This window comes from Cyprinodon tularosa, unplaced genomic scaffold (assembly GCF_016077235.1).
Source record: "Cyprinodon tularosa strain WSP-4 unplaced genomic scaffold, ASM1607723v1 ctg315, whole genome shotgun sequence".
Lineage (NCBI taxonomy): Eukaryota > Metazoa > Chordata > Actinopteri > Cyprinodontiformes > Cyprinodontidae > Cyprinodon > Cyprinodon tularosa.
In genome coordinates, this window is record NW_024039025.1 from 839,712 (window position 1) to 854,686 (window position 14,975).

Here is a 14,975-nt window from a genome sequence, read left to right on the forward strand (position 1 = left end):
AAAAATAATTAAGTATAGGTTCAAGGTGGGGGGCTTTATATGTCAGTGCTGCATCAGCTGTGAAAGTTGAAATACATTACTTATCAATAATCAAAACCAAACAAGATTTTGCTAATAAATCCTAATCTTTCCCCAAAATGACAACTTTTAATGTTTTATTAAACTGAATGCATTTGGTTTCTGCAGGAAGAACACTCGATGCAAGACGATGTTAACATTATTAGGGTCAAACTCAATCATTCATTCAATGGCTATCCAACCAGTTCAACTGTATCGTAATTACTTGCTTCCATGAAGGGCTGAGCTTGTTCTAAAATTGGATTAAAGATGAGAAATTAACAGACCAATGAGTGTTTCTCTCCATAATGCGAGTAAAAGCTTTGGTTGCCCTGACAGCGCGTCAGGATCATTTAGTCTCCTGCTGAAGCAGCTGGACAATGTCACCCGTTTGTTTCATTCCTTTGTTCAAAAACATTCACCCAGGGGTGGATGTAAAAGTAGCTCCAATTTTGTCCAACACACATGATGTGAGCAAGATAAACGGCTTGGGTAAAGTTAAATTCTTGCATGGCTGTAATCCTATGGAAACGGATGAGGAACAGTATGGAACTGTGTTGAGACTTCAGAGAACGGAATGTGACTAAACTGAGCCGTCTGTACAACCACCCCCACCCCCAAGACCCTCTAATCTAATCCCTTGACTGTGACGGCATTCAGCAGCAAGACCTGCTTTGATGAATCTGAAAGAACTTCCACGGCAGCTTAGGTGCATCCAAGCAAATGATCAGAGGATCCTAATTAGATCGTAAAATCCTTCCTTGATAAAGGAAATTCAAATCAAACACTATTATTTTTCATTTCAAACCTCACATTTACACACCAGAACAGTCAGATGACAGTCGTGTATTTTTATACAACATCATGATTGCCATTTTACAATATCAAAATATAATCAATGTAACTTATTTGTTATTTAATAACCACAACTTGCTGGAAAACCTGCTAATAGAGTCACCAAGAACCTGCTGGTAGCAGTACTGCAGTGTTTAGGGACAATGACATGTTTAATGTAACAAAACATAAATGACCCGAATCTTGAAAATATTTTACATCAGCCATCCACAAGCTGGCTTTTTCAAATAAAGCACAGTCCTCATCGTCTGGCTTCGTTTTTACAGCATTTTCTAGGTCAGTCTGAAGGCAGATACAAACGTGCCGATTAATAAACAGTGTGAAGTAAAGAACTTGCAGTATTATGAACAGCAAAATGATACACTCCAATATCAGAATAAATGAAAAAGACCAAAGGTGGATGAAGCTGATTAAATTATGGTTAAATTAAGATACAAAGCTGTGTGTCAACCTTCTAAAATGTGTGCACAGTTTACAGGCGGATTCCCCACAGGTTCCGTCTAGAGATGCTTATAACAGATATCAGTGGCAGATGCTGCCAATAAATGAGTGAAACACCAAAGTAAAAAATAAGAGGCTTTAAAACCAAGTGAAATGTAAAACAAGACAATTAACTGCAAGTCGACCAAGAGGTCTGCATAAGTGCACTAGTCGACTGGACAGAAACAAGGCAAGGTTTTCTTTGAATATACAGGTCCTATAGAAAGTCCTCTTGATAATTAGAGGAATAAAGAAATAACCAAAGCTTAGGTCAGTGCTCAGGACCACCTTCATCTGATCCGCTAAAGCTAACCGCTCATTAGACGAGTGGACATCGAAGTGTCATGGGGTCACAGCCTCCTGGTCCATGCTACAGCCAAGTGCTTCGATGTCGTTGCTGATGTCGGTAATCATTCGGTCCCATTCGTCTCCCTCAGAGACATCTTGGCCCTCGTCAGAAGCTGTGGAATCCCCGCTTCCAGCGACTGCTCCGTTGCCGTTGGTGGTGGAATCGGAGGCGGAGCTAGTCGTGCGTTTGCAGCGGCCGAAGCTGTCTGTGATGATGCCGCGGCCGTCCTTCACTCCAATGGTCTCCAGGAAGTTTTCAAAGTGCTGGCTGTCCTTCTCAGGAATGAAGGGACGCAGGCCTGAAAAAGAGGATCGAAATAGTTTTACAAAGAATTACTTCGATGTTAATAGATCTTTTCACTGCTTCAACCAGAAGTTTACTAGATTTCCTCTATAATAAACTGCAAACATGTGGAAAAAGATCAGGAGGGAGGAAAAATGAAAGTTTTGTTGTCATAAATACCTCACCCTGTACCCCATCCGCACAATGGAATGTGGTAATGGCAGCATCATGCTGTGGGGACAGTTTGTTTCACAAAGGCAAGAACGTTGGCCAAAGAACTAATGGGGCTTAAATTAGAAAATCAATACTAGAGAAAAAAGAAAGAAATCTTGAGATTGGGCTGTGGTTATTAGGTCAGAATTATACTAGAGCAGCTTGGATGAAAGTATAGTTCTGTATTAGAATCTGTGGGAAAGCTTGGAACTTGGAAGTGGAAATGAAACAATGAACAAAACTAAATAAATTTATGAGAATGTGTTTTACAATTATAAATAATTAAATGAAAAACATGAAAAAAAAGAGAAAAAATGTAGCATTGTTTTCAACATTTTTGGCAAGGAGCTGCTATGTGCAGTTTTCTAAGCAGTTATGCCACAGGGTCGTTTGATTCTGTGACTACTAGTTCAACACATAGGTAATACCAGCTATACAGAACCACCATAAAACACTTAAGACATTAGGTGTGATGGAAGACGAAGCTGGAAGGACACTCGAGCTTCTAAATCACATTCCTTGTGCCTTTAAGCCCATTCACCATGTGACTCAAGTCTTGAGAAGGAAAAACGCTATGGAACCTGGTGAAGATTATGTAGAGCACAAGACTTCTGAGTCTGGCAAGCTAGAGATCTGTCGGGCATCCGACTAAAGGCTGGAACTGCTGCGAGTGTTTACTATTTCACCATCTATAAGCTCATTCACCGTGTTACTGGAACCGTATTAAAGACAGAAGAGGAAGCTGTAGAAAGCATGTAGCAGCTAGCGGCCCATCAGATAGCTGGCTAAAGGCTGAAGCTGCTCCAAGTGTCTTTAATTTCACTGGCCAAGGTATTCTGACAGCAGGTCAGTGGCAACAATCAGTCATGATGCCAGGGTTCAAAAACGTGCTAAGCAGGCAGAGCGATGACAGGTAAGTTATGCTAGCAGGTACTAAGTCATTAACTATGCCCCCAAGTCCAAAACAAAGTTCTTCAACTTTATTCCTAATCAAGCTCCTCAAACACTCTTTTGTATAACTCCAACAGCAGCCATCAGGATGAAGACATCCCTGCACCACAGGATCACTTACCTACAGACTACCACAGCTGGTCCAAACCTCCAGAGAAATGATCTGTTTCTTATCGTTATTCCCCGTTTCCACAGCTGGCTGTCAGGTTATCCTAAGGTCCATCCTCTCCCTCACTAATCTGGGGCTTTATTCTTGAAACCTGTTTACCGGTTGCTCCAAAGTTTCTGCTTGCACGTCCTTCAGGGACAGCTTGACCACCTCCAAAACGTCCACCTCTTAGCACAGCAATCTAAATGTCCACACATTCATAAGGCAAAACTTGCTGCGCAGTACGTGGTCCAGGTCAGCCTCATGACAGAAGATAGATTCCATCACCGTGGGCATTGGTGAACAGCAGCTTGAGTTTCCTTTCAGCTTCGTCCTCCATCACACTAATTTTCTTGAGTTTTTTATGGTTGTATTCAACTGGAAAGTACAGAGCGAACCAACCCAGTGTTATCACCTCTATCACCAGGGCAGATTTTACTTCTGCAAACACACACATCAAATGTCGCTTGGATCTGGTCGCGAACCAGTTTTACTGGTATGCTTCTCCACCGTCAGTCTGGAATTTCTAGGGACACCAGCAGTTTCCTGCCAAAGCGCAAGGAGGAGCCTATTCACGGAGATGGATCTAGAGTTGCTAGACATTAAAGAGGATATATTTGAGGCATTGTACAAATGGTTGTACTTCCGAACCTCCTTGATTGACCTCTCATCGTAGTTGTACATTTTTCATCGGTTTTTAGAAAGGGCACGCCCCGGTACCGAATCTAGAAGGACAACCACACAGACAGCCGGAAAAGCATACCAAAAGCTGCTTTTTGTCTGCGCCCTTCCACTTGAGGTCTGCGCGGTTTGCGACCGCGCGGGTTTGCGACCGTCCAATGCGTGGTCAGAATTTTTTTGAGGTGCACGACGACGGTTGCAGAGCCTCTGCGCGGGGGCGTGGTCGCGCACAGAGACAGATTTGACGGTTGCAGAGACTTTGCGTCAGAAGCAATAATTGGCCTTTAGAGTAAAACAACATGGTGGTGCAGTTTGCAAAAATTAATAAAACAATGCTACTTATATATATTTTGATGTTTGAATATTAATTATTGACTGTCTCAGGAATAAAGCTAGATTTGGTGACAATTTAATTTCCCCTTTAAAATTATTTAGTGGTTCATACAATATGCTGATGTATGGTGGCAACACCTCTCATTTTCCAATTTCTTAGAAAGAATTCAAACCAAATGTCCTTCATTCCCATTCAGTGTTGTGTTGATCTGTTAAATAACTATATTATTTTTTTCCATGCTGCATATCAAAAGAATACTAGTAGTTTCATTTTTTTTTTTTTTTACAAAAATCTGCGATGAATGAAATAGGGTGTTTTTACCAAGTAATAGGAATTTCCTGCTGTCCCCGTAGAGCTGGCGCAGATTAATGCAGAACTCATGAATGGAGGAACCATTCCTGTATTCGTGGAGCAGAGCTGCAAACTGCTGGATCTCCTGCGATGATAGTTTCGTTCGCAACTGCGTAACGGAAGAAGAAAAAAAAACAAGAGTAATTAAAATCCTAAAAATAATTAATGAGGATATTCTTTAGCCCATTTGCTTTTAGCACAAAAGAAAAAGATGAAATGCCGTACTGTGGTCATGTAGTCCTGCAGAAGCTCTGCAGCAGTGGTGCTGAGCTCTCCTTCACTTGGAGCCTTTGTCTGAGGGGAGGCAGGGGTGGATGTAGATGGAGAACTTCCTTCTGTTGCCTGAAACGGACTGAGGAAACACACCATCCGAATCAGTCTTAATTAGCACGACTGATACATTAACTCAAAATGGCTGGATTTATCATATGTACATACAACGGACTGCTTTCTCTCTCAAAGGCTTCCTTGACATCTGCTTTGCTTGAAGAATCATCTGTAAATTGAAGCATTTCACAATTTAAGGTTAGCAGCTTAGTAAAAGCACAAACTTTCACTGTTTTGTAACAAAGATTGGAAGGCAGCCAATAAACAGGACTAATTTTTCTCACCACTGTACAAAGAAGGGTGTCTTGTAGGTGTTGTTGCTCCATCAAATATGGCCCTGTCTAGAAAGTCTATAGTTGATTCTGTGTAAACAATCTGAAAGACCTGGCTGAGCAAAAGACAAAGTTCCTCAGCAGCTGCCTGCGAGAAAAAAAACATTGAAATTAGTCCTCATGAGAGGCAAACATCTGTTCATTGTTTTGTTTTGTTTTTTGGTTTGACATTTTTTAAACCAGTAAGGACAGAAAAAAAGAATCTAGAATGTGCTTTAGATTTATAGTGTTTATATTTTCTGCTGTATCATAGATCAGAAACTGTTGGCCGGGCCCTGCAGAGCGTCCACGACTTATTAAGCAGACCTCTTTGGAAATCATTGTTAATTGTGGTTCAACTATCCAGGTAGGTTTAGGCTGGTCAGCAGCACCATTTCACCATATGACCCCAAACACATTAGCCCTAGAATTAGTTAAACTTGTTTTCATTTTCAGGAACTTGCCTTATTATCAACGGCTAGGACGAGTAGACAGCAGACTTCCACTAGCACAGCTCCGCTTTCTGACAGAGAGCTGAGAGTCTGGGACTTATTTAGATCAGGACATGAGCTGGGACAGGGGGAACCTCCCGACTCCTGAGCTGAAAAAAAAAGAAACAATAAACTTCAACTGTTACCTTAACATCAGTTAAGATATCTATACCTCTAAAGAATATCTTTAGATCAAAAAATCTCAGATAAAAGTCATTTGTTCCCCATCTAAATAGTCGCAGTGTGGAACTAAATCAATGAGGTCGCTCATTCTGCAAAAAAAAAAAACAGGCATCGACCATGTGGCTCTAATTTAAAGATGAAGGCAGCAAATGTACATTTTGGATTTATGGTACTCTGCTGTGAAAGTCTGAACCATGTCTGGAGCGAACCATTCTGCTCAGAGGAGCAGTATAGCTTGAATAATCATATTAATTAGGGTGAAAACTGTAGACTGCTCAGCTAAAATTATATTAAATGGTTGAAAATGGGAGCAGATAGAGAGAAATACATCAAAAATGGATACTACAATGGATTTAAGAATAGTTAAAATAGCCAAAGCCGCATGTGTTTAAGTGATTACAGTTTATATTTTTTTGAGGAATATTGTAACATTTTTAATACTGATGGAAAAAATGCTGTTTCTGGGTTTAGGGACCATAAATAGATTGTTTATACAGCCCTTAGAATTGTCTTGCCAATGAAGCGTGCTAAATAAATAAAAACTGCCTTGTCTATCTACTTCCTCACATTGTATTTTAAAGCATTTTAAATAATTTTAGCTGAGCAGCCTAAAATTTCAATTTTAACTACCCTAAAAAAGCAAACTCCCTCTCTATAAAACCAAAGAGATGAGTGTCACAACAAAAAAGAAAATGAACACAACATTACTGCCATCTGCTGGACAGAGGAGCAGCCAGGAGTTATATTTGCACATGGATTTTGCAATGTCTACTTTTTAAATACAAAAAAACAACAGGTTGGTATCAGAATTGGACACAATTATATATCATCACAAGAGGAAACTAGTACTGCAGCTTCTACATGCTTCTATGTTCTACCTGTTTTTATCACAACGAGGTGTAGTGAATCATCCCTGATGTATGAAACTGCAGCGATGTCATGGATTGGCACTCTAAGGATGATGTCTTCTCCATCTCGCCAAACAAGTTTGATGTTGTATGCAGATAAGCTCACCACTGCATCCTGCTCTGATGTCAGCTGGCCCGCCAACTGATGGGATTTCTGAAAGACAGCAGCTAAATATTTAAGCAGCTACTTTGAGTGTGACAATAAGCCGACCCACATCCAATCTTCTATCATCCAAATGATCAACTGGTTTATATGAAATTAAATGCTATCAGCTTGAAATCAATACAAATGACATAGAGTGCAAAGATTTTCAGCAGCACCCAAAGCAAATTAACGGAAGACCTTAAATTGCTGAATATGTTGCGTTAGACAACCTATAAAACAAATCAGAAAAATGCACGTGCTGTTGCAACATTACAGAAGCTGTTTAAATCAAGCTAACCACCTGCTGGAGCAGAGAAGACTGTCCTGAAACTCAGCATGAGCAAATTATTAGTCACTGACACAAGCAAGGATTATATCAACACCTGCCATATTTGGTCTGCTCTCTATCCCAGAATTTGCTGCCCTCCTTGGCTTAAAACTTTTTGTTTAGGTGTAAATAAAGACAAATAAACTCCTGTCTGTGTATTGATGCCTTGCAGCCAATGTCACAGATGTTTGAATGTAGCCGTGGCCATATTGAGTACCTGCTCTGGTCCCCTGTGTGTCAAAGACGCTGTGCGTGCATTGTGACGTTGGGTGATTAGATTTAGCGGATTAGAAACTTTGTTAAAGTAATGCCTTTGATATTTAAATCTGAAGATTTTGCTACAGATTATAGTTGAGTTTAGCTGTTTACATAAAGTAGGCGTAAAGATCAGCAGAACCTTGCTTTTTTTAATTTGATACCTTCCCTTTTCATACAAATATCTTGTTTTACGGATGCCATATTTTCAAATCAATATCCCAGCCAACTATGACATACCAATAAGGATCTATGCTTTTAAAAGCTTTCAGACTTTCTCTGGTGTATGAGGACGGATTGTGTATGAAAGATGTTAAAGTCATGAAAGGAAGTTTAGAAGCCTGTCAAGTTTAAGAAAGGTGTTGGAAAAACGTCTGCAGGGACTTTGCATCAATCACATCCTATACCAAAGATTTTGTCTGTGTGTTGTTTAATCTAATAGGGATTTAAATGAGAATGATCCATTCTGCTCAGAGTGGAAGCGCCAAAGAGCTAAGCAACTCAATATGATGGTAAGATAGAGCAGATTTAGAAAACTTTTATTGTCATTTTGTATACGAGTGTATACAAAAAGAAAGTTTGTTTAGTACAGCTTTTCAGAGGGTAAATAAACATTGCTGTGCCATAAAGTCACAATAGTCATGTCACACTTATGAAACCTATCTATTAAGCATCACCCCAGTACAGATGGAGGGAGGTCCTACTGAAGACACAAACTAACACTTTGAATATACTTACTCTTGCATTATCAACGAGCTGCAGAACCTCTGTCCGACTTGATGGGTTTAGGTATCCTGGAACTGATGTCAGCTGCCCCAAATACTAAACAGGAAACAACAGGTAAATATTTCACATTCGTAAATGTCATAAAAACCTTATAACCCTATAAAAAAAAAAAGCATCATATTATATATTGATTGGCAACTCAACAGAAAAAACACATTTTCTATTAAATACAGTTTTTGAATGCTACGTTTGGTTGAACTGTTTTGATATAAATGCCCACAAACTGTATATTTTGACGGTTAAACTCACTTTAACTTCCTTCTCAATGTAGTCATTAAGAAGAATGTCAGGGTCGATGCGGTGGTCAGGCTGAGAGAGGGAGAAGGTATGAAGGGCCCTTCGCTCTGTGGATTTCTCTTGGGCCTTCTTGTCCCTCCCTTTCTCTCCTTTCAGAAAGACCCGCTTGAACGGAGAAACAATCCCAGGCTATTAAATACAGAAAAAGAGAGAGGATAAGAAAAACACCCAAAACATAACAGAAAATGACTGGCATCTAGTGGGTTCTTTTTTCAACAGTAGGCTAATGACTGACATCTTTGTGCGAGTGTAACAGTAGCATGCTTCACAGCTCCCGTCCCCTCGTAGCAAAACAGGTCATAGTCCAACTACACCATTTAAAAGCCACATAGTTTTAGTAGCCTGACCAAGTTAATTAACTAAAAATACGTCAAAGAGGAAACATCAAAGTTCTGCTTATGTGTTTCCCTTTGCTGTGCTAAAAAAAAAGGGTAGCACTAATCATCACATTGAGGGTTGCAAAAATGTAAAAACATTAGCATGTTTACCTCACTCTCCATGATCCCTCAATGAAGCGGTCACACACCTGTTCACCAGTAACGCCCCAGCCTGGCTACTGTTACTACTCTACCACCTGTTGGCTCTTCTCACTAACACCGACAGCTGCCAACAGATGGGGAGCAAGAGGATCGAAGCTCTGCGCTTAGGGTGAGGGGTGTGACCCCAAAGAAGGAAGGGATGTGTCTTTGACTTCTTAGGCAGAAGAACAGGAAAGGAACTGACCACAACTTCCTGTGTTGACACGTGCTGTAAGTGTTGTGACATTCATTTCTGCAGCAGACATATGCTTCTTTAAATTAGCTTAGCAGATAATGAACTAACAATTAATCTACTACCTGTACACTTATGTTTTGACATCACACAATAGCTTTCTTAAATCTCTGTCAGAATTTAGCAGCCAAAGTTTTGTGCACAATTATGCAAAACCACAGTAACATGCATAAAGCACGACGTGCTTTTTGCTGTGCTAACCACAGGAGCTCAGTCTCATATGCTGCTAACGTTGTAGATTTAAGAAAGTGAAATGTCAAAACAGGCCACATTGTCCTAACATCACTTCATTTCAACAACGCCTTTAACAAATCAGAAGTTTTCCTCTGCTTAATCACACTTTATCTGATGAATGTTAAGGTCTTATAAGGTCATGCCTAAAGCTGTTTTTTCCTTATGAATTCCCTATGCAATTCTGGCTTAAAACAGTTTTCAACAATTACTTTTTTGAGAAATTTAAAAGTATATTCTAGCATATCCCTTAAAGCTACAGTGTGTAATTTTCAGCGACATCTAGCGCTCAGACTGCAGACTGCAGCAACATGAACATCCCCCCCCCCACCGCTTCTCCCCCCCAACTGTACGGCGAGCGTTACGGGACAAAATGTCTTCCACGACGTCCGCATCACCTACTTTCTCAAGTGATGAGGTTTGTTTACATAGATAATTTTACAGATAGTATTTCATTAGTCTGTGTAGGGTACAGATTTCATGTAGACTTTAGATAATAAATATACCCGTTATTTTTTCTACATCGTTGTGACGTTTTGGTGAGCTGCTTTGCATGGTGATATAAACAGACGAAGTAATTGTAGTCATTAGTTTAACAGCGAGATTGTGTTCGCTGGAAGAATATATATTCCCCGTTTACAGAGTCTAAGTCTTGTTTGTGGCACGGGGGTTACAAGGCGAGGAAGAGGGAGAGGAAGAGGGCAGAGAGGCCGGGGTGGGCGTGCAGCTAGGGCCAGCCGAGGGAGAGGTGCCTACAGCAGTGGAGGAAAGGCTTGAAGATCTCCAAAGGAGCCGGAGAGAAGTAACCGAGGTATATATCCGTAGCTCGCTAATATGCAGCTTCATATATCTGTCTCTCTCACACTCACACACGCCACTATCAGCTGTGGTAATTTTATGAAGCTGTGGCCTTATCTAGGTAATGCTACCAGACATCTTGACAATAGTTTGGTTGAAACGGGATGTGGGGGTGGGGTATTACGTGTATAAAAAGACAATTGTGTGTGTAGGATTAATTACCTGTCCAACAGAAAACTGGCGACTTGAGCGTCACTTTGAAAACCTTTTTCCTCCATCAGTGACTTCCATCGTGTAAATGCCGTGCCAATGTTGATCCGCGTTTTTTGTCACGCTTGCGTTTATTCTCGTCGTGTTTCCGCTTCTTAGATGACGGGGGTTCGGTGTCCGCCGCTTTTCGTTGTGATACAGAGTAGGCATGATCCTCCATTCGTCTGATGTTTGGCCAAACAGTTTGCAAAGTCACTCACGCCTGCCGCCTTGTTTACCTTTCTTGTTACTGAAGCGCCGTATACCTGCTTCTTCTTCTTCTTTGGTTTCAGGCAGACTAAACGCTTTTCAGGCATAATACTGCCATCTATTGTTCAGTACCGTCTCAGTTCATCTCTCTCAACTTGCCGTAGTTACTTTCGAGCATAATGGGCGATCTCACAATCGCTAGTTTGTTGCCTCTGCGCTGCCGTAGCGCAAAGATGTCAGCCTCCATGGCTGCGAGACCCGCTCCTATGTAATTATAAATAACGAATTCTAAGGCAACGCAAATATTATGGTTAAAAGGCTGAGCTCATAGGTGATGATAAGTAACATAGTTATGTATAATATATTCAATTTCTGACTTTATATCCCTGTAATTATTACACACTGTAGCTTTAAGTGATTAGATGAAAAATATTCAGCAACAAATATATATATATTTCCTTTTTTTTTTTTTTTTTACAAAAACAAAGGATATTACTCCACCAAAATACATATATTCAGACTGATGGTGCAACTCAAGCATCAAGTCTAATAATAATCCAATAAAACCTTTTTGACTGCCGGAGACAAATCCATATAACCTTGATCTGCAGATTATTATTATTTAACATCCAACAGATTTGGGAGCTGTTAAAATAGAGATGATGCCCTTTTTGTTTAATCATAAACTGAACACTTGCGTCATGAAGAAAAAAATTATTAAAAATTATCCCACAATTTCTTTTCTCCCCGAATTGAGCAGTTTAGATAACAATCAATCAAAATAGTATTTCTTTAATCTTCTAGTAGTTAAAATAGTACCTATTTTGATTCCCACTGATTAGATTATAAAAACTAAACTAGGTTCATCAAGAAAAGTCAGGAAATTTTTTCAGACTAGCATTATGTAAATACGATAAGCAAGTATATTAAGCTTAAAATATAAAAATCTCATTCAGATTACTATTTGGAATCTTTTTTCAATACTCTCACATCTAAATGTTAAGGGATACAAATAGCTTGTAAAGCTATCTTTATTGTCTGTGTTATTAAATTACATTGCCTATCTTTTTGACTCCTATGAACACCTTTACTGTTTTTAATTTTTTTTTTTTTTAGGCAAACCTTAAAAATAAAGTGCCAAAGGGATAATCAGAAGTGAGGAATACATGTATGTTAAAAAAAGAAAACGTTTGCACGTCATATCATGAGTGAAATTTCAACAATATGTAACAGCTGCTTGCAAAGTTGAACTACAGCACCATGACAGGCCAGTTACATTATTTAACAGTATGCCCCAACCAAACACATTAAGATTTTACAACGCCTGTGAAATGTGATACAACAGTCCAGCAAAGCTCTTTTTTTTCTTCAGTTTTCTAAACCTGCAGAAAAACAAAAGAGAGGCAACCACTTTCTTTGAGTATGCCCTGCAAAATACAATGAGGCTTATGCACATTCCCTTATTATTGTCATATTTATTGTGTGTTTTGATTGATTCGATATTTTACTGCATTTCCATATTTTGGATTAATTCGATATTTTACTGCATTTCCACTTATTTTACGTGAAATGGAGTAAAACTATAGGTTCTTTAACGTCCAAAATTGGATTGGTAGCGTATTCAGTTATTGTTTCACCACAGCCAACAAAAAGACTGAAAAAAAAGGAGAGCAGAGAAATAGAATTTAAATCAACGTTTGCCAAACTGACCTCAATGGTCAAGAAATCATTAATGCCTGAACACAAATTACAAAACAGTTGTAAAATTAAAATAGCAACGTGTCACAAAATTGAATCGCTATCAGCACCCTGTGGTAAAAACAGGAACTGCATTCAAGGGTCGCCTCCATATCCTAAAATAAACCTGACGAAACACATCAAAGATGGGAAGAAATCCGTACACAGCTTTCTTCTAATATAAATAATAGTTATATCATAGGAAGCGTTACCCCTTCGTTCAGCTACGAAACTATTCCTCGTTAGAGAACAAAGGATAAAAAAACTAATATGAAGGTTTGAAGAAACAACTGAAGGGAGCTAACTTTTTTTTACTCTTATTACAAAATTTTTAGCAGTTATGCACAAATTTCAACCGTATTTTTCTTTTATTTTATATATTTTTTTAGTAATACCCTAAACCGAATGTGAAAGATGAGCACCAGATAAAAATTACAAAAAATAAGGAGCGACGAGGTTTCTACAATGTAAATCAGCCAGAGTAGCCGTTCGGTAGCTTGACATAGAAAGTAAAATCCTAACAGAACACCAAACTCCGTAGACCAGACATTACACATATTTACTAGTCTTCCCTCTGCTATATTATAAATTGTTAAATATGGTATTAGTCTGTTCATGGGGTAAAAGGATGTGTTTGGTGGCAACCACTTGTCAGCTAACACTAAACTTTTTAAACTAGCTACAGTTAGCCTTACTCACGGAGAGCTAGCATGTTAGCATGTAAGCCGCAGAACAAAAAAAAGTGTAAAGTGACCCACCTTTTTGACTTTTTTTACATCTTCTTCCATCTCTTAAGTTTTCTTCTTCATTCTCACTTCGACCAAAGATCTAAGTGAGGCAGGATAGGACCGACGGAGCTCAAAGCCAGCACTTATTTGACAGCAGTTAGCCTACTAGGCTAACTTATTTTAGCATTGTGCTTCTAAAGATATTCCTACTTTTGAGCTGATAGCGAGACGCCATTCCAGCTCTCTTCTTGCGTTTTAAACTCTTTTATCGGGGAGTTTAAGATTTAAAAATGACACGGCACGTGTCCAGAGCAGCTACGATGAATACTAACTCGATAAAAACGGCAAAAACTTTTCAACCGTGCCGCCATTTTGGGCGTTGAACTGTAGTCCAGCATGCTTTGCTTTGCACAAACCAAAACAGCAGCTTGGAAACTGCTGAGATTAGATAAACGCGAACGAAGCGGCCAAAAATATTTTAAAAGCAAATATTTTTTATAGATACACAAACGAAATATAACTGTTTCACACGTATTGCCAAATGATACATTCCCTTCAGTGTATTAAATTAAAATGAATGTTAATTTGTTCCAGAATTATACCTAAAACATATATTAAACAGTCAAATAATTATACCAAAACTCCCCACTAACCTAACAGGTATAAATTGAAGCAGTATTAATTTGTATACACTTTAATATTTACCTTAATCTAATTCTAGGTTTTCTCAGTAATTGACGAAAGATGTGATTCCCAATTTTAAATATAAAGAAGCATTACTTTAAAAGACAACAATGTGGAATATTTATATATTATTCCCATTACTGGATTTTTTTTTTTATTCATAAGAGCAGATTCTTTAGTTTCTTCAAATCTCCAAGCATTCCAAAATGATATGAAAAGTTTTCATGCCTTGATTAACTTACTGGAAAATAACAAAGCCTTAAAGTTGAATATACTTTAACTTAACCCCTGTGATGCCTGTTTTATTTTCTTTTAATTTGACTGTATGTTTAAGTTTATATAGTTTTTTTTAAATTGTCTTATAAAAAACTATAATGGGTGGCATATGTTTAAATGTACGTTCGCTGTTTTGAAATTGTATTTGATTTTAATTGATAAAAAATTTAAAAAGTAAATCTCAGTAAAGCAACTTTATCCATACTATAAGTAATGATCTAGCGTAATATTAAAACTGACAGTATACTATGTTAGCAATAACTGTTTTTAGAAACAAATATTTTGAATCCTGCAATTATTTGTACTTAGAAATACTAACTTCAAATAACAAAAACTAAAAAAACAAATGAAAACCTTTGGAAGTGACTCAAAAAGTCTGAGACTTATGATCCATTCTGGTCTCAAAATCCAAAATGGGGCTCTTGTATAATAATATTATTATAAATATTACACAACTAAGAACACTAGTGTACAACCCATGTTAGAAACAGTGTTCCTTCAGTGTCTAAAAGTAAAAATATGGTCATTTAACATTTCAAAACCTGATCCCCATAAGATA

The 14,975-nt window shown here is 38.5% G+C and overlaps 1 protein-coding gene across 2 annotated transcripts; it reads right to left on the minus strand.

The window, feature by feature from the left end:
• Window positions 1–887: 887 nt before the first annotated feature.
• On the minus strand, window positions 888–13,843 carry ccm2 (CCM2 scaffold protein). Of its 2 annotated transcripts, none has more exons than XM_038292646.1 (10): window positions 13,487–13,843; window positions 8,685–8,861; window positions 8,388–8,471; window positions 6,892–7,075; window positions 5,804–5,940; window positions 5,313–5,448; window positions 5,140–5,197; window positions 4,927–5,053; window positions 4,672–4,810; window positions 888–2,039 (listed from the first exon to the last, which is right to left on the minus strand). In XM_038292646.1, the coding sequence occupies exons 1-10, from the start codon at window positions 13,514–13,516 to the stop codon at window positions 1,735–1,737; spliced, it is 1,377 nt and encodes a 458-aa protein (XP_038148574.1). In that variant the 5' UTR covers window positions 13,517–13,843; the 3' UTR covers window positions 888–1,734. The 2 variants fall into 2 exon arrangements, with proteins under 2 accessions (XP_038148574.1, XP_038148575.1); XM_038292647.1 differs by lacking the exon at window positions 13,487–13,843 and adding an exon at window positions 9,221–9,516.
• Window positions 13,844–14,975: the final 1,132 nt, after the last annotated feature.